The sequence below is a fragment of the Protopterus annectens genome, chromosome 2.part0 (assembly GCF_019279795.1).
Source record: "Protopterus annectens isolate FY-2018-M chromosome 2.part0, PAN1.0, whole genome shotgun sequence".
Classification (NCBI taxonomy): Eukaryota; Metazoa; Chordata; order Ceratodontiformes; family Protopteridae; genus Protopterus; species Protopterus annectens.
Genome location: NC_056728.1, coordinates 321525452 through 321548797, shown reverse-complemented (window position 1 = coordinate 321548797; position 23346 = coordinate 321525452). Strand labels below are relative to the sequence as shown.

Here is a 23346-nt window from a genome sequence, read left to right as displayed (position 1 = left end):
ACGTACATCTAGCTGTCCCAGCAATCTATAGCTGCATTGCTGACAATAATAATGACTACTAATAATAACACAGTAGTCATAATCAAGTATTCCAACTTATTTCACACACAAGTGCACAGTAGTCCTGCAAAGCACAGATGATAAGAGCAAAAGTATTTCATCCATGGATAGTCCCAACACCACCACCAGCAGCAGCTAATTCCAATCTGTTGATTGTGTACACCCCTTACTGTTATGAATAAATAAATTATGTCTCCTATGCTGTTAATTTTGGATGAACTACTTAAATTGTATAAAGATCATTCATGAGGAGCAGTCATGTGTGCCACAGTCTAAACAGAAGAATACTTATCGTGAGATCATAAAAAATATTAGCCACCTGATAACATATGCCAAGTTAATATGCACAGTCTCTGCAGATGTAAATAAAAGTCATCTGAATAATTCCACATTAAAGAGAACTATTGCAAATGCAGGTGTTGCTGTTGGCAAATAACTTTGCATTTCAATGCTTCATCTATATATGCAGTGTCTGTTGCCCATGAAGGATAAATGTCCTTTATTACATTAAAAAGTGGTGTGCTGAGGATTTTGCCATAACATTTCCTGAAATAGACCAGCTGTGCAAGAGGTAATGGCTAGAAAAAAAACATAGGTTGATAGTTACTAATCATGCTCTCTGGGAGACCATTAAGGAGCCTGGCCCACATTTCCAATTGCCTCGAACCACTGTCTGATTAACTGACTTGATCTAGGTCAGACAATATACAAATGAAGGTGGAATATTTCCATGTCGATTAATATGTGTTCGGTGACCATGTCTTTTGACATGGTAATATAGACCCAATATTTTGTGACTGTCCCTTGAAGTGCATGATTTCAACTTTGTGAAGTATGACTTTCCATGTGGTGTGCTCATATAATGCTCAGGTCTATAGACTGCTTTTTGCATAGTGTAAAGGGTTTGAATCCACAAGTATGTGAAACATTTTTAAATTTTTTTTTATATTAATATCATGTATGTAACTGTTGGACACGTGATTATACTCCACCATTATTCTGATTATGGCTTAATCATGTTTATGCTCTCCTAACCCTGCTTGTTTCCTGTTGGAACCAATTTATTGTACAGAGCATAATAATCGCCAAACCCTGGATCCCACACAGTTTGGTTTTGTGAAGGGTAGATCATGCCCACTCAACTTGGTCAACTTCTTTGAGTCAGTCACAAGAGCTGTGGATGAAGGCAAGGTGGTTCATACAGCCTGCCTTGATCTGGCCGAGGCCTTTGATACAATTCCCTACTCAGGAATCATAGAAAAACTCACTAAGCTATGCATGAACCCTTATATCACTAGGTGGGTTACAAACTGGCTCACAGGTAGAACCGACAGTGTGAAAGTAGCTCACTCCAAGTCAGAGTGCCGACTAGTCACAAGTGGAGTCCCACAGGGTTCAGTCCTGGGTCCTCTCCTGTTTGGTATCAACTTCTCTGAAGTCCAGACCAACACGAAGGGACTCTGGCTGACAAAGTTCACAGACCTTTGCAAGTTGGGACTATTATTAACTCCACAAGTGATGCTGACATCCTACAGAATGGCCTTACTGAGATCAACGACTGCTGTCAGAACCATGGCTTTAAGCTCAATGCCAAAAAATGTATTGTCATCCCCTTTGGGAAAAACCCAGTTCCCATTAATTACCACATTGATGGTAGTCCACTGAACACAGAAATGCATTATAAGAGATCTGGGAATATAGGTTAAAAGCAATCCATCTTTTGATCACCACATTGCCACTGTGGTCAGAAAGTCCTTCTATGTGGCACAACTCATTACTAAGGGTTTGCATCCAGGAAGAAAGAGGTCATTGTCTCCCTCTACTCTTCCCTCATTAGGCCAATCATTGAGTATAGTGCCCCATTTGGCGTGTACCTCACTAAACCCCTGCAACAACTGGAGAGGCCACAAAAGTACCTCACAAAGAGGATCCTAGGCCTTAAACATTTGTCCTATATGGACAGACTAAAAAAAACTCCAAATATTCTCTGTCTCATATCACCTACTTAGAGGCGATCTCTTCTTGACTTATAAAGCCATGTCTGATCTAGCTCTGTTAGAAATGCTACATCTAAAGAAATCCCAATCCCCCTGTACCACATGCTCCAGAGACCTCAACCTCATTACCACAATCAACAGAACATGCTGGAGGGACAGGTTCATAACCCAGAGACTGCCCATGCTATGGAATAGACTTCCCATACATGTCAAGCAGAGTACCTCACTGGCCCTCTTCAAGAGAAATCTTGATGAGTGGATGGGAAATAGAAAATTCACCCCAGGGATCACTCCAGTGGTTTTACTCAACAGAGGTACTGGAAACTAAGGTCAGGTGGCATGATGCCAGGGTAATCCTATGGGATAGGCTTGTAAAGGCCCCGAGGCCATTAGCCTAGTACACACCTATGAATCTATGAAAGATTTAAATCATGTACTCTTGCTTTAGTCCTCTGAGCTAACTACCAGAGTCACAATTTTTAACTAAATACAGAAAACCTTTACAATCTGATCTTGTACAGAAGACTGTATCACAGTAATGTGCAACAACTATCTCTATACAGCCACTCAATAGCCAAATCTTGGAATTCTCTTCCCCAGCATATTCTATCCATGCCTGATACTCAGAACTTCAAACGGCTCCTAAAAAAACATTTCTCAATCATTGGTTATGTTCCTGCACACCCTCTGGCTAAGTTATTCCTACTCTGCTTTTCTGTCTTCTATTACTTTCCACACTCTTAGGCTATTAATGTCTACAAAATTCAGACTCCTATCTTCATTTAACACATTAATACTTTCTAAAAATAAATAAATAAATAAAACTGAGTTTATATGCATGTATTTTTTTTATCTCTATTTCTATTATATGTATATTTCAACTTTTGTTTCTGTCATGTTTGTACCCTTCCTTTAACTTATTATACCATCTATATTTTTCTTTGACATTTGTAACTTTACTTGGAGCTTTTCTCTCTGGGTCTCCACTGAAAACAGCCTACTGGCCCAGTCAGACACTATCTGGTAATCATATGTAAATAAATAAACAACTGCATAGTGGATGCTGAAGATCAGATGCTTCTGATCATCACTCTAAACAATGCAGACTGTACTGAAATAACAAATACCAACTCCTCACCTTCGCTGGAAACAGTAAAGAAGGTACTGCAAAAAATATTTTACTAAAATGTAACATGTTTAGACTACATTATACAATTAATTAATTTTTTATTGCAATGAATAAAGCAAAACAATTAAAGACAATATAAATGCTACATCAGCTTTTGTTCAGCAACCCACAAGTCATTCAAAAATCAAAAATATTACTACTTACAGTATAATGTTTCTTTTTTGAGGGGATTGCAGGTTTGCAGGACAACTACAGCTTATTATTGACCTTCCTGTATCTTCCCTGTCATGAAAAATACTTATCTCTTCTGAAATCACTCAGTGCAGGTCTGACCTACCGGAATGGTTAACAGTGTCATATTGTTGCAGCATACTTCTTCAGAGTCAGACCCAGATCATGGTCAAAGGAGACTCTGTGCTGAGTAATCAGCCAGACCCCCACCAGACATACCAGTATCCAATTACTTGGTTGCATCTCCCCAATTACCATAAAACATTGTTCAAACCTGTCAGTGAGCATACTATTTTTTCTTCACTTTTTACAATGATCACAGAGATTTGGATTTCATTTAAAATTTTGATTTTTTGATTTCAGATTTTACAACAAAAAACTGACAGCCATTTTCTAAAAAAAAAAAACATTTTCACTTTGAAAACAGATTTAGCAAATGTTTCTCTTCTTGAAGCTAACATTTAGGGAAAATGTATCTGACCACCCATTAAACTAGAAAAGAGACATATTTGGGATTCATAGCTGTGTCAGTAGTGCAAGAGGTAGCACACTCACCTTTAGTGTAGAAGGATGTGAGTTTTATTCCCCCCCAAGAAGATTGATTGCAGCAGTGCAGCATAAGAGGATTCCTGCATTCATGAATATGTTGTTGTTTCGATGAAATACTAATCTGAGGCCCCGTCTGCTTTCACTGGTGGTAGCACAGGTGAATATAAAAGAACTTGTGGCACCTATCAAAAAGAGTAGGGGTCTTTTATTTATATAAAAGCCAGAAACACGCAAGTGAGGTCAAGTGCACAAACTAAACCAGTATTCAAGAGGATTCCAAAAATGTCCAGCACAAATGAAGTGGATAAAGTTGCATTTATTTATTGTAAAAGGTGGCTAACCTCTATGGGGTTAGTCACTTTTTACATTAAATAAATGCAACTGTATCTACTTCATTTGTGCTGGACTTTTTTGGGGTCCTTTATTTATATACAAAACAACTCTTATTTACAACATATTTACATATTTATGAATGTACAGATATATAAATATACAAGTATATTTACACATATTCATAATTTTCCTTACAAACATACTATATTCCCTTCCCATTTACATATCCACTCCTTTTTCCATAACCACCATCTGATTTTAAAAACCAAAAACAACCAGCAAGCCAAACCAACCACAGGTCCTCAAATGCACAATTATCATGGTTGAGTGCTTTTGACATCATCAGTACCATGGATGAAAATCTCTCACTAACTTTTAAAGTTTTCTCACTTTCTGCTGAAACGATTGAAACAACCCACCCCAGAAACAAGCAATTAAAATGTAATTTCATGACATCATTGATTTATTGGTGAAGTGCCTGCCTTTCAAGACTTATTTTAAACTTAAAGCTAAGAAAAAGCTGGAAAAAACTAGCAAACAATTATTAGTTTAGCAATTAGAAAATACATTGAACTAAAATAATATAAAATACAATAACCCCTCATAAAACCAGGAGCAGCAATCACAATATACTGGCTCATTTTCTCAGTTCACTAATGATTGATGAAATAAATGTGCATTTTAAGGACTTGTTGGTTTGGCTTGCTGGCTGTTTTTGGATTTTGGATTTTGTTACTGCCAGTACTGGAATTCTCCTTGTGGTTTTGGTTCACTATCTGATTTTACTTAATATTGTTGCTAAACTCCATTTACCATTAAACATAATTTCATTTATTCTTTCACTCCATATAACCCATATGGCATACAACAGCTTTTTCTCGATTCTTTTAACAAATTCTTTATGTTTATTCTTATAATATCCATATTTAATCATGTCCATGTTTATTTTATCCACTTCTCACATCATATTGCCACTGTAAAAATCAATTTTTATATTTTTCCTCAAATATCAACCATCATTCAGACCAGTTTTTATAAAATGTTCTCATAGTATAATGATCTTCCCATAATTGTATTGTTAATCTCTTTACTTCATTCCATGCTTTCTCATTTATCCTTTTTTCATTTGTATATTTTTATATATTCCTTATTTTCTTTATCTCTAGCCAATGATCAGAAAATCTTGCTACAACTACATCCCCTTCTCCTCTAACTAAACCTTCCAATACTATAAAATAATCTATTTAAATTCTATACATACTGCTTTTGTAAGTCCATGTATTTTTGTCCCAAAGTTTTAACTTACCACATCTTATAACGTCTAACATTTTTCTCATATCTTTTCCTTTCTATTTATGCTTGCCTCTTAAATCAAAATTAGTCTCTTGTTATTATAATATTCAGATTTATCACTACATAGTCTAGAATATGATGAAATAAGCTTTCCTTATGTTTACAATTAGTATAAACATATGTTATAATTCTATTTAATTGTCCTCTCCATTTTAAATCTACAATAGTTAATCTTCCCATTTTTGCTAAATTTACATATAGTATCTTTTCTGTATTTCTACAGAATACGACTATTCCAGAACATCTATCATTTCCCAAATTCTAGATTATCTTGCCTTCCTATAGTTCCCGTGTTTGTAATCTTTCTATATTTGTGTGTGTCTTCTAATATATTTACATCTATATCACATGTATTATACCACTCCAAAATCCCGATCATCCTTACTCTACATCTAAAATTTCTTCTTTGTTGATTTTCTTCTCGTTCTCTTTCTTTTTCATTACCTTTACTTTTAATTTGATTTTTACAGTCCATCCATAATTGTCCAATGTTGTTACATTTATAGCATTTCACTTCACGCTTTTTGCATCATGTCTTATTTCTCCACAAATATAACATTTGTTTTATCAAAGTTACTTATTAAATGTCCATCTTTTCTTCAAAACATAACATGTTTTAGGGTGTCCCCAATATTTTACAACAACTCTATTCCCCTCCGCATTTATCATGCTTGGTATATGGATAATTTTTTTCTCTTTCTATTTTTTTACAGAATATTACAATCCCATCAACCAGTCCATAAATGTCTTTTATTTTAAACTTTTGTAATGTCCAGTATTTGTTTACATAAAGTTTTCAAATGTCCTTTCAAAGTCTCTCTTTCCACCTCTGCTCAAAATTGTACATGAATTTTCTTTTTTGTTTCCCTGTTAAATAGCTTTTGTTACATAAAAATTCTATGAAATACAGTGCATCTTTTTTCATATTCTCCAAGAAAAATTTCCATTGAAAAAAACAATCTCAAATACAATGTTGCAAAATGTTTATTTGTTAATAAGAATAAATGCTCTTATCTCATGTGCTTTTGCATGCAAAGGGCTATCAAATTGTTCCATGTCATACTTGTCCATTTCTTTGCTTTCTTTGTTTTGAATCCTTACCATGTACTTCCGATTTTCATTTTCTTCTGCTTTTTTCTTTTTCTACTGCTCCCCTTTTGCCTTCTTTCAGTTTCTCTGCATATGTTTCCTTTTCCATCTCACCACTATTTTTGAGGATTGTCTCTGCATCCTCCTTTCATATTTTCTCCATAATTTCCACACAGGAAATCCCTCCTTCATTTTCTGGCTCACTCTGCATCACTATTTCTTTATGTAAATCATTCTGTAACCCTCCCAAATGGAGGGTTGTAACTATACACCTAACATTTGCTGGCTCACCTCTACCAAACAGATTTGTTTGAAACATCTCCTCAGAATTCTGCACGCATTCTCCAGTCTCAATATTCACTTTCTCCTCCATTTTTCTCATTACATTATCTCCTTCTATATCCCTCCACCTCTCTGTTTCTCCAGGCCAACTCTGCATCTGGAATGGAAACAGAACAATGATGAATAGGGGAAGTTCACTGATGCTCTGGCCAAATTTCCCCTAGTGGCATAAAGCCACTTCAGGTCTCCCTTGCAAATAGGCCATTAGCCTAGTGGAACTAACCCAGTCAATAAATGATAAATAAAAAAAAATAAATAATAGTCAAATAGCATATAGTAAAGCACTAAATAGCAGCAATGTGAAGGGTGCAGGAATGTATTTGCTAACAGCCTGGAATACCCCAGTGGAGTCAAGTGTTCCTTTTTAGGAGTAGCCCAAGAGCACTATCTGGTTAAGTGACTTGGTCAAAGTCACACAGTCGATAAGTAAAGGCTGAGGGAACTAAACCCTGCACTACACAAAGGAGCTCATTAAGAGCTTATAGCTTTACTCATCTACACTAAGTAGCAGATAGAATGCTGCAGCCCAACAAAGTGCATTTCACATGTGCCTGCTAAAAAAGCAAGCTAAATTAAGACCGTATTCATACCTGAAATTTTAACAGTAACTTATGCTGTTCAGTTTATTCACAGCCAATAATAAACACACTGTCAAAAGGCAACAAAACAGGGAAAGTGAAGATTGTACCCGAAAAATATGTCTGGTTTGGTTTCAGTTCCTTTCTTTATACCATAACTAATATAGGATACAAGAACCAGGTATTTACACAGACAGTCTCACACACACACACACACACACACACACACACACACACACACACACACACACACACACACACACACACACACACAAAGACATATCTCAATTCAGTCTCAAATCCAGGAGGCATATCTTTCCAAGACCATGTGCAAGGTCTGGCATGTATGCACCTATGACTTTCTAGTGTTGCACATGTGTGATCTATGCAAGTATGATCAAAAAGAAAAGTGCTAACAAAAATAAAAATCCCTTTAGTCAGCCAGCCACGTGTTCCCTTAAGCCTGGACAGCTGTCCCTGCCACTGTCCCCAACTTTAGCTATTAACCACCAGTATCTAGGATGTGTGTCCACAGAGGTGAAACCAGAAGAAAAGCTACATATACCATTTCATCAATGAGAGGATGGTGGATATCCAGAAAGATTTATTTCAAAGCATGATGCAATCAAGTTCAGCTTATGTTTGAATCATTTAATGAATGGTAATGCACAATAAATAATCACTGATTATAGAGCTTCATGTTTCATGTGTTTGCTAAAGATAACAAAGAAATAAGATCAGCAATTATTTTTTGCAGCAAAGCAGCTTATTGGTGTTTTGTATGCTTTTGTGCATCTTTCAGATCTTGATGAATGTCAGACCAAACAGCACAACTGCCAGTTTCTGTGTGTCAATACCATTGGAGGGTTTACCTGCAAGTGTCCTGCTGGATTCATACAACATCATACTGCCTGCATTGGTAAGTGGATAAAAATATGTATTGTTACTTTTATGCAAGAAGACCATCATTTCCAGATAGAAATATTCAGGAAGATTAAGATAGAAATTAGAGGAAAGAAAATTGCTTGCACAAGTAAAACTGTTAGTGTAGAAAATCCAACATAGGCAATGTCACAGGATGATGGAACAATGAGTCCCCAAACAAAAAGAAACCGGTAGAACAGGAGGCATCTAATGACTTGTCACATCATGATGCTTTGGAGCTTTCAGTAGCAAACCAGTACAAAAGTTCAGCTGGAGTTGCACAGCAAGGGAAGGAGCAGGAAATAGTGGCAACTCTTTTGCAGTCAATGTTGTGGAGTGATAGGCCAGTTTGTTCCCACATTAAAGAGCAGTAAATGCCACAGGGTGCAGTGAAGAGGATACGTCACAGGAAGATGTTCTAAGACATTCTGTGGAATGCCCACAGGAAACAGAGAGTTAAAACTGTCCTCCAAGTTTAAAAGAAAATGATCTAAGAGAAGAATTGTTTCATTTAATAGAGATGGATAGACATATTAAGAACAGTGAAAATAATAGATTACAGAAAATAAATAAGACCCAAAATGTTAGAAGTCTGATAAAACAGATGAATGTGATAATCAAAAATGTTAACAGAAATGTATGTAATATAGCAGACGTAAATAGGGTATATTACTACACAACTAAGTTAACAACAGATAAAGTCTCACCACAAAAACATAGAGGAATAAGAGAAAAAAGGGAAGAAATAAAATGCCATCATAGAAGCACCGAATAGAGAAAATTATAAAGCAGTTAAGACAAAAAGTATCACTGTTAGAAGAGTATAAAAGAGAGAACAGATCAACAAAACTAGTTAGAAAGATAGATGCGGTAAAAGTAATGCACAGTGTAAAAACAGACAAGGATATATCATGCATTGTTACAAAGAATAAAATGAAGATATCAACACAGACAGAAAAACTTAGAAAATATGCAGATAAATGTAAAGGAAAAATACAAAATAAGCAAATTCTTTGATAACCCAAAACAATGTTTATAGAGAACTGGGAAACAAAGCAAATTGAATAGAAACACCACCATAAAAGAAGAAATAAACACATTCTGGAGAAATATATATGAAGACCCTATGGGACATATTAAAGATGCTTAATGGACAGAAAATTTTAAATAAACACTAAGGAGATCAAATGTACAGGATACAAAATGGTATGAAGAAACAGCCAGAGAAACTGAAACAAAATTAAGAAAAGCTCCAAAATGGAAAACCCCAGACCCAGATGCAGAACCTAACCTCTGGCTAAAAGTATTAAAATTGTTACACAAAGATTTAGCCCTGATTAAGAATTACTTATATGTGTATGCTCAACATCAACAACCTGGTTAACAGCAGGAAGAATGATACTCCTCCTTAAGAGTGAACCTGTAAGCCATCTTAAACACTATAGACCAATAACTGATGAAGTACAAACTGTAAACTATATACCGGAATTGATGCAGACAGTTTCTAGTCATTTAGAAAAAAATCATGGTAATAGAACAAAATGGTGACAAAAGAAAGTAATATGGAGCAAAGGACCATTTGTTGCTAAATAAAGCTATAATAGAGAATTGTAAAATGTGGAGGAATCTAAGTATGGCATGGATAGATTACAAAAAAGCATTTGAAAACATCCAACATTCATGGATAAAGAAATGCTTAAAGATGTATAAGATACATCCTATATTGATCAATTATGTTACAATTACTATGAAACAGTGGCAAATCACTTTGCAGTTAAGCTGTGACAAAGAGTAAATCATTATCACAGGGATAAAAATTCAAAAGAGGATATTCCAGAGTGATTCTTTGTCATTGCTGTTGTTTTGTCTTGCCCTTAATCCATTAAGCTGTTTAATTAACAGATTAGGTCATGGTTGCAATTTAGCTGCCAGAAAACAACCTTGCTTAAAGGCTTTGCATCTATTTTTTTGTAGATGACATACAACTGTATAGTTCACCTAATTATGAGTAAAAAGCACAGCTACAAGTAGTTAAAACTTTCTCAGATAATATAAGAATGTAATTTTGTCTTGATAAATATGCAATGTTAAAAGCAGAAAAGTTGCAGAGCCAAGAAAATATCAGTCTTGGACAGGAATGTGAAGGAACTTGACCAGGAGGGACTATATAACTATCAAGGAAGGATCATCAATAAAATATGAACAAATATGAATAAAACTCAGTAAGGAATACTTCAGAAGACTAAAACTAATATTGAAAACTGGTCTGTATTAGAACACCGAACATTTAAAATGTCGAGTGTTCTAATATCGACCCATTTTCAGCAAACTCTGAAAATATCGAAGAAGCAGAAAACCGAATTCTTTCCTAGGGAAAGAATTCAGTTGTCCGTTTCTGTTGCTTCGTTATTTTCAGCGCTCTGGTGGAAAGTTACAGGTCGGGTTCAGGTAAGTGTGCGATTGAGTGCAGGTTAGGTATGTATGCGATTGTGTGGACATAAGGCTTAGGGTGGGTTAGGTGAGTTAGGGTTAGGGTGTAGGTTAGGCATGTGTGTGATTGTGTGGACGTGAGGGTTAGGGCAGGTTAGGTGAGTTAGGGTTAGGGCACGGGTGAGGTGAGTGTGATGGACCTTAGGGTTTGGGTTAAGGTAAGTGGATAGTTAGTGGTGTGTGTATAGTTTAGTGTAGGGTTAGGTGTAAGAGTTTAGGTGTATGTGTGTGGATTGCTGTTTGTTTGGTGTGCTTGTGTTGTGTGTATGTGTTTAGGAACAGCAAATGTTTTCCCTAGAAAAAAATTTGCTGTTCTGAATGTTCGATGTTTAGTATTTTTGATTGATAGGGTTCGATATTAGAACACTCGACATTTTGAATATTCGGTGTTCTAATATAGACACTTGAAAACAGACTTGACATCTATAAATAAAGTCCAAGCTGTAAACAATTTCCTGTTCTAATTTACAGTTTTGGCATGATTGACTGGCCTCGAAAGGTAATTGATCAATTGAACAGGAAAACCAAAAAAAATCTCCACTCATCAAATGATACATAACAATCAGTGTATACCAAGCTTATATATCTCCTACTTTGAAATTAAGTACACATACAATTTTGGCAAGGTTTGGGGGATGCAGTAATATCCATTCTAAGACTGCAAGACTGTGCACAGCTGAGAATCAAGAAAAGTGATATTTTTCACTTCATTTTATATTAGAAAAGCAGGAAAGCACATTTTTTTCTGCTGCAGTTACAGTTGTCTTACTGTATCATTGCTTTAAAGCGATGTTTGTTATTTTTGCCACGTGTTCCTGATTTTCTCAGAGTTTAAAATTACAGCTGATACTTTAAGCTGCCTTACTACTACATTATTTTTAAAGTTATTTTTTGTGGTTTTACAGTATTTTGAAGGTTTTCCTCAGTTTTCCCATAGTTTTAAAAAGTTACAGTTGATAGTTTTTCTGGCTAGGTGTGGAGGCCATCCAAAGAAATGTTAGAGATTATAATGCTGAAAGGATAGTCACAGTTTCTGGGAAGCTATAAATACTAGTTAATAATACAGCTGTTTTTTATTGTTTCTTTCACTTTCACTTTCACTGTTTGTTATATGGTGCATGCAGCTGTGTACCATTGTTGTCTTTATTCTAAGACTGCATGAAGGTGTGCGCCTTTATATGACCTGAGAATCAAAAAATTGAAGTTTGACTTCATTTTACATCAAAATGCAGGAAGTATGTGCAGAACCTAGATGATCAACTGAGAGCAGTGAATTTTGAGAGCTCCATAAACTAGTATAATAGTATAGGAAAAGTTTATTCTTTTCAAATTTAACACATCAGAAGTCTATAGATAAACTACTAAACTACATAAATATCAGTTTTGGTGGAGATATACAAAAATTTTCCTGTCAGGCAACTTGGAGATATATTGAGTCACTGAATATGAACAACTCAAGGAATTTTCATCCAGATGCTGCTTTGAAAAAAGAACTGCAACTGATGACATCTACCTTACAGGAACTATCTTTGAAGATGGATGACTTTAAAAATGACTTAGAAAACCTCAAATTAAATTCTCAAAAACAGACTGATACTCTTTAGGAACTATTACAGCAGCACCATACAAAAAATAACAAATATAGAGACTTCTCTAAATGACATTGAAGGGAGACTCAAAGATGAAGGATTTCAAAAAGAATTTCTGCTTAAACAGAATACATGGCTGCTTAACAAAATAGATGACTTAAAAACAGGGAAAGGAGAAACAACATAAGGATCTTTGGTCTGCCTGAAAACACTGAAAGAGAAGACATTATTTCATTCTTAAAGAAATGCTTAAAGATGTATAAGATACATCCTATATTGATCAATTATGTTACAATTACTATGAAACAGTGGCAAATCACTTTGCAGTTAAGCTGTGACAAAGAGTAAATCATTATCACAGGGATAAAAATTCAAAAGAGGATATTCCAGAGTGATTCTTTGTCATTGCTGTTGTTTTGTCTTGCCCTTAATCCATTAAGCTGTTTAATTAACAGATTAGGTCATGGTTGCAATTTAGCTGCCAGAAAACAACCTTGCTTAAAGGCTTTGCATCTATTTTTTTGTAGATGACATACAACTGTATAGTTCACCTGATTATGAGTAGAAAGCACAGCTACAAGTAGTTAAAACTTTCTCAGATAATATAAGAATGTAATTTTGTCTTGATAAATATGCAATGTTAAAAGCAGAAAAGTTGCAGAGCCAAGAAAATATCAGTCTTGGACAGGAGTGTGAAGGAACTTGACCAGGAGGGACTATATAACTATCAAGGAAGGATCAGCAATAAAATATGAACAAATATGAATAAAACTCTGTAAGGAATACTTCAGAAGACTAAAACTAATATTGAAAACTGGTCTGTATTAGAACACCGAACATTTAAAATGTCGAGTGTTCTAATATCGACCCATTTTCAGCAAACTCTGAAAATATCGAAGAAGCAGAAAACCGAATTCTTTCCTAGGGAAAGAATTCAGTTGTCCGTTTCTGTTGCTTCGTTATTTTCAGCGCTCTGGTGGAAAGTTACAGGTCGGGTTCAGGTAAGTGTGCGATTGAGTGCAGGTTAGGTATGTATGCGATTGTGTGGACATAAGACTTAGGGTGGGTTAAGTGAGTTAGGGTTAGGGTGTAGGTTAGGTATGTGTGCGATTGTGTGGACGTGAGGGTTAGGGCAGGTTAGGTGAGTTAGGGTTAGGGCACGGGTGAGGTGAGTGTGATGGACCTTAGGGTTTGGGTTAAGGTAAGTGGATAGTTAGTGATGTGTGTATAGTTTAGTGTAGGGTTAGGTGTAAGAGTTTAGGTGTATGTGTGTGGATTGCTGTTTGTTTGGTGTGCTTGTGTTGTGTGTATGTGTTTAGGAACAGCAAATGTTTTCCCTAGAAAAAAGTTTGCTGTTCTGAATGTTCAATGTTTAGTATTTTTGATTGATAGGGTTCGATATTAGAACACTCGACATTTTGAATATTCGGTGTTCTAATATAGACACTTGAAAACAGACTTGACATCTATAAATAAAGTCCAAGCTGTAAACAATTTCCTGTTCTAATTTACAGTTTTGGCATGATTGACTGGCCTCGAAAGGTAATTGATCAATTGAACAGGAAAACCAAAAAAAATCTCCACTCATCAAATGATACATAACAATCAGTGTATACCAAGCTTATATATCTCCTACGTTGAAATTAAGTACACATACAATTTTGGCAAGGTTTGGGGGATGCAGTAATATCCATTCTAAGACTGCAAGACTGTGCACAGCTGAGAATCAAGAAAAGTGATATTTTTCACTTCATTTTATATTAGAAAAGCAGGAATGCACATTTTTTTCTGCTGCAGTTACAGTTGTCTTACTGTATCATTGCTTTAAAGTGATGTTTGTTATTTTTGCCACGTGTTCCTGATTTTCTCAGAGTTTAAAATTACAGCTGATACTTTAAGCTGCAGTATTTTGAAGGTTTTCCTCCGTTTTCCCATAGTTTTAAAAAGTTACAGTTGATAGTTTTTCTGGCTAGGTGTGGAGGCCATCCAAAGAAATGTTAGAGATTATAATGCTGAAAGGATAGTCACAGTTTCTGGGAAGCTATAAATATTAGTTAATAATACAGCTGTTTTTTATTGTTTCTTTCACTTTCACTGTTTGTTATATGGTGCATGCAGCTGTGTACCATTGTTGTCTTTATTCTAAGACTGCATGAAGGTGTGCTCCTTTATATGACCTGAGAATCAAAAAATTGAAGTTTGACTTCATTTTACATCAAAATGCAGGAAGTATGCGCAGAACCCAGATGATCAACCGAGAGCAGTGAATTTTGAGAGCTCCATAAACTAGTATAATAGTATAGGAAAAGTTTATTCTTTTCAAATTTAACACATCAGAAGTCTATAGATAAACTACTAAACTACATAAATATCAGTTTTGGTGGAGATATACAAAAATTTTTCCTGTCAGGCAACTTGGAGATATATTGAGTCATTGAATATGAACAACTCAAGGAATTCTCATCCAGATGCTGCTTTGAAAAAAGAACTGCAACTGATGACATCTACCTTACAGGAACTATCTTTGAAGATGGATGACTTTAAAAATGACTTAGAAAACCTCAAATTAAATTCTCAAAAACAGACTGATACTCTTTAGGAACTATTACAGCAGCACCATACAAAAATAACAAATGTAGAGACTTCTCTAAATGACATTGAAGGGAGACTCAAAGATGAAGGATTTCAAAAAGAATTTCTGCTTAAACAGAATACATGGCTGCTTAACAAAATAGATGACTTAAAAACAGGGAAAGGAGAAACAACATAAGGATCTTTGGTCTGCCTGAAAACACTGAAAGAGAAGACATTATTTCATTCTTAACAACCTGGATTCCTGAATTTTTAGACTTGAAAAAGGGACTTTCATTTGGAATTGAAAGGGCGCATAGGGCACTGAGGAAACCTGCTTCTAACACAACAAATACTCCACCTAGATCCGTAGTTATAAAATTTCTTTAATTTCTGGACAAGGAACTAATATTAAAATCTGCTTGAAGAAAATCACCCTTAAAATACAATCAAAGCCTGATAAGGTTTGACAATGATTATTCTTCCAGAATACTAGAACAAAGGAAAAAAGTCTGGCCAATTATAAAACTGTTGAAACAAAACAACATTAAAGCACAGCTGGCTTTTCCAGCCAAGATAAAAATACTTTTTGCCAAAGAGATGAGAACCTTTAATGACTTAGAAGAATCTACTATATTCATCAAAAACAGCAGCATAGTGTCTATATCAGAAGAAATGAAATGTATGGCCCCTACTCTTAAAAGAATAAAAGAGACAAATCCTTGGACTGATGCTAGAAAGAAGAAAAAAACTTATTCCAAGATAGCTGTTCCAAAAAAATAACTCTTACAACTACATCTCTCAAAGTATCAACTGGTATGGTACATCAGTTGTCATCTGTTTTTAATTATAAAAAGGAGGGTTTCTTAAACAACTGAGAAAACAACTGAGAAACAGTAATGATTTATTCAAAATGTTCAAAGAGTCCAATAATTCTTCATAAATAGAGGTAGGTCAAGATGGGTTACTATTTACATTATATATAAGCCAAAACAAAGCAACGTATAATACAAACATAGAAGTTTCTATTCCCCTACTTGAACTCAATGAATACTTATCTTGTTCATTTTTCATTGATTTTACTTATAATAATTTAAGTAATTAATTAACTAATTCAACAAGGTACCGTTCATCAGAGTTCAGACTCAAATGTAACAAATTAACATCATATATAATAGCAGTAACAGTAGAGTGTTTTGAAATAAAATGCTTTCATGAAGACTAATGCCTTCTTCAGTTAAAGTATGATTTAGAATTGTCATGTATATCCTGGTTAAATAATAGTAGCAAGCTCTCAGTACAAATGTCATCATTATTCTGTCTAAATATAGTTAATATAACTTATGGCAGGTATCACAGCTACAAGTGTTGTTTGATCAATCCTGATATGGTGTGCCTGGATGCAGCTTTGTCTGGCAGCTAGTACAAATGTCATTATTATTCTGTCTAAACATAGTTAATATAAATTATGGCAGGTATCATAGCTTCGAGTGCTGTTTGGCTCCAGCTTGTGATCGAGGTTTACTGATGCTTGTGTATTAGGAAGAGACATTTGGTGTTTTAGCCTGGATCCAGGTGAAAGGGTGGATAAAACTGTGATTTGGGATATTTTGGCAGAGAATAGTTTGTTTATACATCTGCTGAGTGAGCGGTGGGAAGGCTGGAAGAATGTGTTATCTCTTGTTGTGGCGGCTTGTTGGGATGTTTGGAAGGGTTTTTTTTGTTTTGTTTTGTTTTTTAGGGTTTTTTTATCTGTTTGCTCTCCGTTCTTTTCCTGGCTGCAGCCTCACTAAAAGAGAGGGAATTTCGGCTTGAAGTTGAGGGAAGTGAAGCTTTGCTTCAGGTGCATTACGAGCCTCTGGTATGCAGTACACAGGCATACTATCAGAAACAGATGCTCCCAGGTTGCTATGGTAACAGAGACAAAGTGACAATAATGCTTAATGGCTCTGAGGAGCCTCTGAGATGATTCTTGGCAATAAAGTTTTTGGTTTTAAAAAATATATATATATAATAAAAGGGGTTGTTTTAAACCACATGTACACATATTGATGGTCTCCCAACAATTTGTTTAGCTCATTTGATTAAAAAAATAAATAAATAAAATAAGAGCAATTTTATATTTAAAAGTATTTTGGTCCAAACACATTAAGGACTTACATAAGAGTGGAAGTCTGATTTATTGTGAAAGACTAAAAGCACTTGGTCTTGTGCAGTAACCTTTGCAGTGGTCTGGGAGGTGAGTTTGCTCGGACATGTTGGGCATAAGGGGATAGCTGATTCTAGGGGTGTATGGGGTTGCCAGGAAGTGCTAGTGAGTCATCAGATTTTCTTTGTGGAAATATCTGTGGGAATGGAAGGTGTGGTGAGTGGTTCACTGGCAAAGTGGCCACTGCATGGAACAGGCTGGTAAAATGGAACAGGACAAATATTGGTTTGAATATTTTAAGAACAGCCTGGAAACACACCACATGAACTAGTGAATGGGTATTATGGCAAAACTGGATGGGCATTGTTGCCTGTGCGTGAAGTACTGTTATATGTGTATGTAAGGATGGAAATATAACAAGAAACTAGAAGGGTCGCATAATTTAAAGTCTATGGACTATATAAAAATGCTTGGAAGAAGCTAATAATAAGAATAAGCATTACAGCTTGTGGTCTCTCAAATAACTAAGCAACAGCTGAAAGAAAATACACACAATAGTTATGTAATGTATGATTTTAGTAAATCTAGACATAAAATATATAATCGTCATTTAAGATGAAGCAGTCTGCTGAATTTAGACATTAAAGACAGGATTTAATAACATGCGCTTGTGTATAATAACACTACTGCCTTAACTTGTCATACATGACATACACCACATTGAACATCAAGGGGAAGCATGATGATTTTCTTATGTAAGTAAATATGCATAACAATTTATGTAATTGTTTTAACTTGAATTGTATTTTTTGTAATCCATCTTGACCGTATATAATACTTAAGCAGTTACCAAGGTAACTAATGTTTTATACATGACATCAAACTAACAAAGTTGTTCAAGAGAAACAATAGAAGCCTGAACTTGAAATGCCACAGAATGTAAGAATCATATTCTGAACAAATACTATTAAATTGACAATAGACACTCAGTTTAATAAAATAGGCTTGTGTATAATAACACTACTGTTTTAACTTTTCACAAATGACATACATTATACTGAACATCAAGGGGAAGCATAATGATTTTCTCATATAAGTAAATGTGCATAACAAGTCATATAATTGCTTTAACTTGAGTTGTGGTTTTGTAACCCATCTTGACCATACATAATACTTAAGCTGTTACCAAGGTAACTAATGTTTTGTACATGACATCAAACTGACAAAGTTGTTCAAGGGAAACAATAGAAGCCTGAACTAGGAATGTCACAGAATGTAACATTCGTATTCTGAACAAATAGTATTTAATTGACAATATTCTCTTAGTTCAACCTTTGCTGATTATACAAAATAGAACGTTGCCATTTAAATCTAAAAACTTTTTTAATTTCTCCAAGTCTTTTGGGTTTCTAATACCATATGTGCCATAAAATGGCAATTTATGAATATGGAAAGGGAATTTGTAATCATTAATCACAATAAGTGAATTTTGTTGTTTTTATCCTATAATTTCACTTATTTTATACTAAGAAATGACAGATATGAAAATCCTTTTGTGTAGGAAATGGGGGGAAGAGGGATGCACTGATAATTAAAATACAGTAACATTCTTCAATGTTCACATAAAACAAACTTGGTGCTTTAAGTAAGTTAGCAACAAACAAAGTGATTACTTAAATGCTGCCAGACAACAAAATATAACTTCTGATATAGCCACTAAAATACATTGTATTATAAACATTAGGTATGAATATTATTACCATCTATTTATATTAAGTAATAGGTTTTGAAAGACTTCATCAATAAAGGTCAATATGTTAAATAATTGTGTGCTATAATTTTTTACTGAGGTTTTATATATGACGCATCCTACTTTACTATAATTAAATTGCTTGTCATCTGTCTTTCAAGTAAATTTTAATTGCTTATACAATAAGTAGGCATTTATTTTGTCTAATTCTGTCTAATCTACAATAGTACTATATCTGTTCAAAATAATATAAATATTGCTTATTCCTATTACAAATATTCTCCATATGATAATTCAATTTATGGAGCTCAGATGTTCCAGATTGGCAAGGTATGAGTGATAATCTGATGGACTTAGATTTATCCATCAGATTAGGAATGATTTTCATTCCATGGCTAGTGCGGATCTTAGTTTTATTAACATTTATTAATTCAAATTTGTTATTTCACAAAAACATTTTTAGTATGCCTGACCAAAATGTTACTTTATTAGTAAACACTGAAAGTATAAAACTGATAATTTCCTTTAAAAGCTCAAACATATACTTTATAGTTATCAGAGGAAAATATTTAATAGTCACAATAAAACAAAAAATACATAGTCTAAATAACATAAGATGGGTTTAACTTTATTATCTTAAATACCAATGGCTTAAACAATCCTAGCAAGAGATTAAATCTACTGAAATATTTAAAACTGAACAAAGCACAAATTGTCTTCCTTCAAGAAACTCATTTCAAAACAAATAACAATTAAAAATGGAATCCTAAGGAATATATGATATTGGCGCAATCCACTTATAAGACAAAGACAAAAGGGGTAACAATTTTATGGAAACAAATGTGATTAACCCAGAAATCATTTATAAGTATGAAGATAAAGAAGGCCTTATGGCATTAGTAATAGTTAAATATAATAACAGAATATGGACCCTAGCCAATCTTTACTGGTTCCCAGGCATTGGAACAGGAACTGTTAAAAACACTTGGATTTCATTTCCAATAATTAAAAAGGCAAATTAATATTAGGAGGAGATTTTAAATGTATATTTGATATTTCTGAAACTACAAATAACAGATTGTTGTGTGCATCTGCTGTATCAAAAGCTTTAAACAAATGGGTAGAATCATTTCATCTTGTAGATACTTTCAAATTTAAAGAAGATAAATCTTTGTTGTTTTCCCATCAAGATCACAGATTTGGTACCCAAACTAGAATAGATAAAATATTTGCTGTCCATGACTTACACTCTAAAGTCATTAATTTCTCAATCACTCCCTGGCCCTTTTCAGACCACAATCCATTGATACTAAAACTTTAAAATGGGTACAAACCATTAATCTTTAACTCCAGAAGAGTTTAAACCCTGGTTATTATCTGAATTGCAGTTTTTCTTAGATATTAAATACACCACAGAGACAAAGAATATAATGATATGAGACTCATTAAAAGCTTACATATATGGTAAAACCCTAACTTGGTATAAAACAAATCAGAGAATGGGATTCTGAATTATTAGATCTACAATCCAATCTTTTGTCAATAAAAGCTGAAAAAAATCAAAATAATTTGGAGATGGAAAAGAAAGTAGAAGTATTAAACAATAAATACAACAAAATTCTAATACATAAAACTAGTTTAGCTTTAGAAAAACTAAATATTAATACCTTGGCCACTTCTCTGAAATATTTGCATAATTTATCCACAAGAATCAAAATACAATCAAAAGCTAATAACATTAAAAGTATCTTCCATGAAAAGAAAGGGAAAAATGTGTCGGATATAGGTGACATTCTTGATGCCTATAGAAATCACTATATGGAACATTTCCAAAATAATATATACATATTGATCAATTAAATATAGATGAAAAATGTTCTAATATAAAAAAATACCAGAAAATTTAAAACTATACCTGCAAGCACCCATATCCTACTAGGAAATTACAGATACAATAAAAGATGGTAAAAATAATAAAGCTCCAGGTATAGATGGCATAATTATGGAAATATATAAACTTTTTCCTTCAAAGATACTATCCCTGTTCCATAAAATTCTGTTAGAAATTCATTCACAAGATTTAATACCACCCTCTTGGAGATATTTCTTAATCACACCAATCCTAAAGGAAAACAAATCCCCAAATCTTTGTACCTCATATAGACCTATATCATTATTAAATAATGACTATAAGATATTTATGACAATGTTAGCTAACAGAATGAAATGACTACTATCCAAAACAATAAATAATGATCAAAATGGATTTATATATCATAGACACAGACATGACAATATTAAAAGGATAAGTTCTCTTATAGATTATGTTAATAAAGAAAATAAAGAAACACTCATATTTGGCTTAGATATAGAGAAAGCCTTTGATTCCTTAAATTAGGCCTCTTTATTCAAAATCCTAATGCTATTTGAATTTCCCGCATCCTTTGTTCATCTCCTAAAGAATATATATACAAATAATTTAGGGCATGTCAAATTCGGTCTTTTTACCTCTGAATCCCTACATATAACAAAAGGCACTAAACAAAGATGTCCCATGTCACTGATTCTGTTTGCTCTGGCTATTGAAATATTGGCAGATTCAATTTGTAACAATATAAAATCAAAGGAATAGATGTTTATGAACAATACAATTCTAAAGTAATGCTATTTGCTGATGACATATTACTAACATTATCTAATACAAAAGAGACATTAGAACAATTAGATATATTAATTGACAAATTTCACATAACTTCAGGACTCCATTTCAAAATCAAAATGTTTATTTTTAAATAAAAAAAAGAACTGCAGACTAATGAGGATCACATAGGGAAACAAGAATCTACCTTAAAATATCTAGGAACTGAGTTATGCAAGGATAATAATGAATTTGTCTCAAAAAACTACAATAATATCATCAGTACAATTAAAATCTCTTTGGAAAAATGGAACAAAATAATATTAACATTTGAAGATAGACTACAGTTAATAAAAATGGTTTTACTGCCCAAGAGCCTTTATATAGCCTTGGCAATACAACTGTTACCAGAAAGGAATATACTTAAAGAAATAAATTCATGCCTAATAAATTTTTTATGGTTTCCCAAAAGAAACAGAATAGCTTTAATACATCATATCAGACCATGGAAACAGGGAGAATTAAACTTTCCTGATATAGAAACATATATAAAAGCATCAATATCTAAAACAATCTCAGATTGGATAAGTCAAAATTACTCTGCAAATTGGAAAGAATTCCTAACTGTCATATCAATAAATTAATTTGATTTGCAAAAAAGTTTCAAATAACAGATAAAAACAATTTGCCATAGAACATATGTATTAGTATGCAATATAACATAACTAAACCCACTAAAACTCGTACGGTTAATTATTACATTGACTTATTTAGGAAAATTATTAATGCAAATATAGATTTAAAAATCTGGTTTGATCTTTTAACACCATTTATAGTCACAAAGAACTTTCCACATAAAATATATAGAGAAATTATTAAATCCTGGGAACAAAAAGGATTTGCTTGTTCATAGGTTCATAGGTAGGTACTAGGCTATCTGCCTGAAGGCATTTATAAGCCTAGCTAGAATGTGGATTTTCTAACCACTTTGGCAATGTGATTATCAAAGGAGAGATTACTATCTACTTGGGTCCCCAGATCCCTTATTACATTTTCTGTATTTATGGGACTACCACCTATGTGGTATTTTGTGGGCACTTTGTTTTTTCCAAAGGACTATGCCCTTTTTGGCATTTAGCTTGAGACCATGATTTTGACACAAGGTATCTGTCTCAGTGAGACCCTTTTGGAGGATGTCTGTGTCAGCCAGAGAGTCAATTATAGCCCCTAGTTTGCAGTCATCTGTGAACTTGGTCAGCCATAGTCCTCCTGTGCTTGCCTGTACCTCTGAGAAGTATATGCCGAACATGAGAGGTCCTAGGACTGAACCCTGGGGAATGTTACTTGTAACCAGTTTAGAGTCAGACCTAGCATCCACAACTCTCACCATGTGGATTCTGTCCATGAGCCAGTTGGCAACCTGTCTTGTGATGTAGGGGTTTATGTTCAGGCTGGTGAGATAGTCTATGATACCAGAATGGGGAATGATGTTGAAGGCCTTCTTGAGGTCTAGGTAGGCTGTGTGTACCACCTTTACCTCATCTATAGCCTTGGTAACTGCTTCAAAGAAGTCC

At 34.1% G+C, this 23346-nt stretch overlaps 1 protein-coding gene across 1 annotated transcript in view; it reads left to right on the top strand.

The window, feature by feature from the left end:
- FBN2 (fibrillin 2) overlaps nt 1-23346 on the top strand; it is a 2449070-nt gene that overhangs the window by 2251285 nt on the left and 174439 nt on the right. Inside the window, exon 60 of the mRNA XM_044060803.1 lies at nt 8464-8580. Within this exon, the coding sequence (XP_043916738.1) occupies nt 8464-8580 (117 nt within the window). The remainder of the gene's footprint in view (nt 1-8463; nt 8581-23346) is intronic.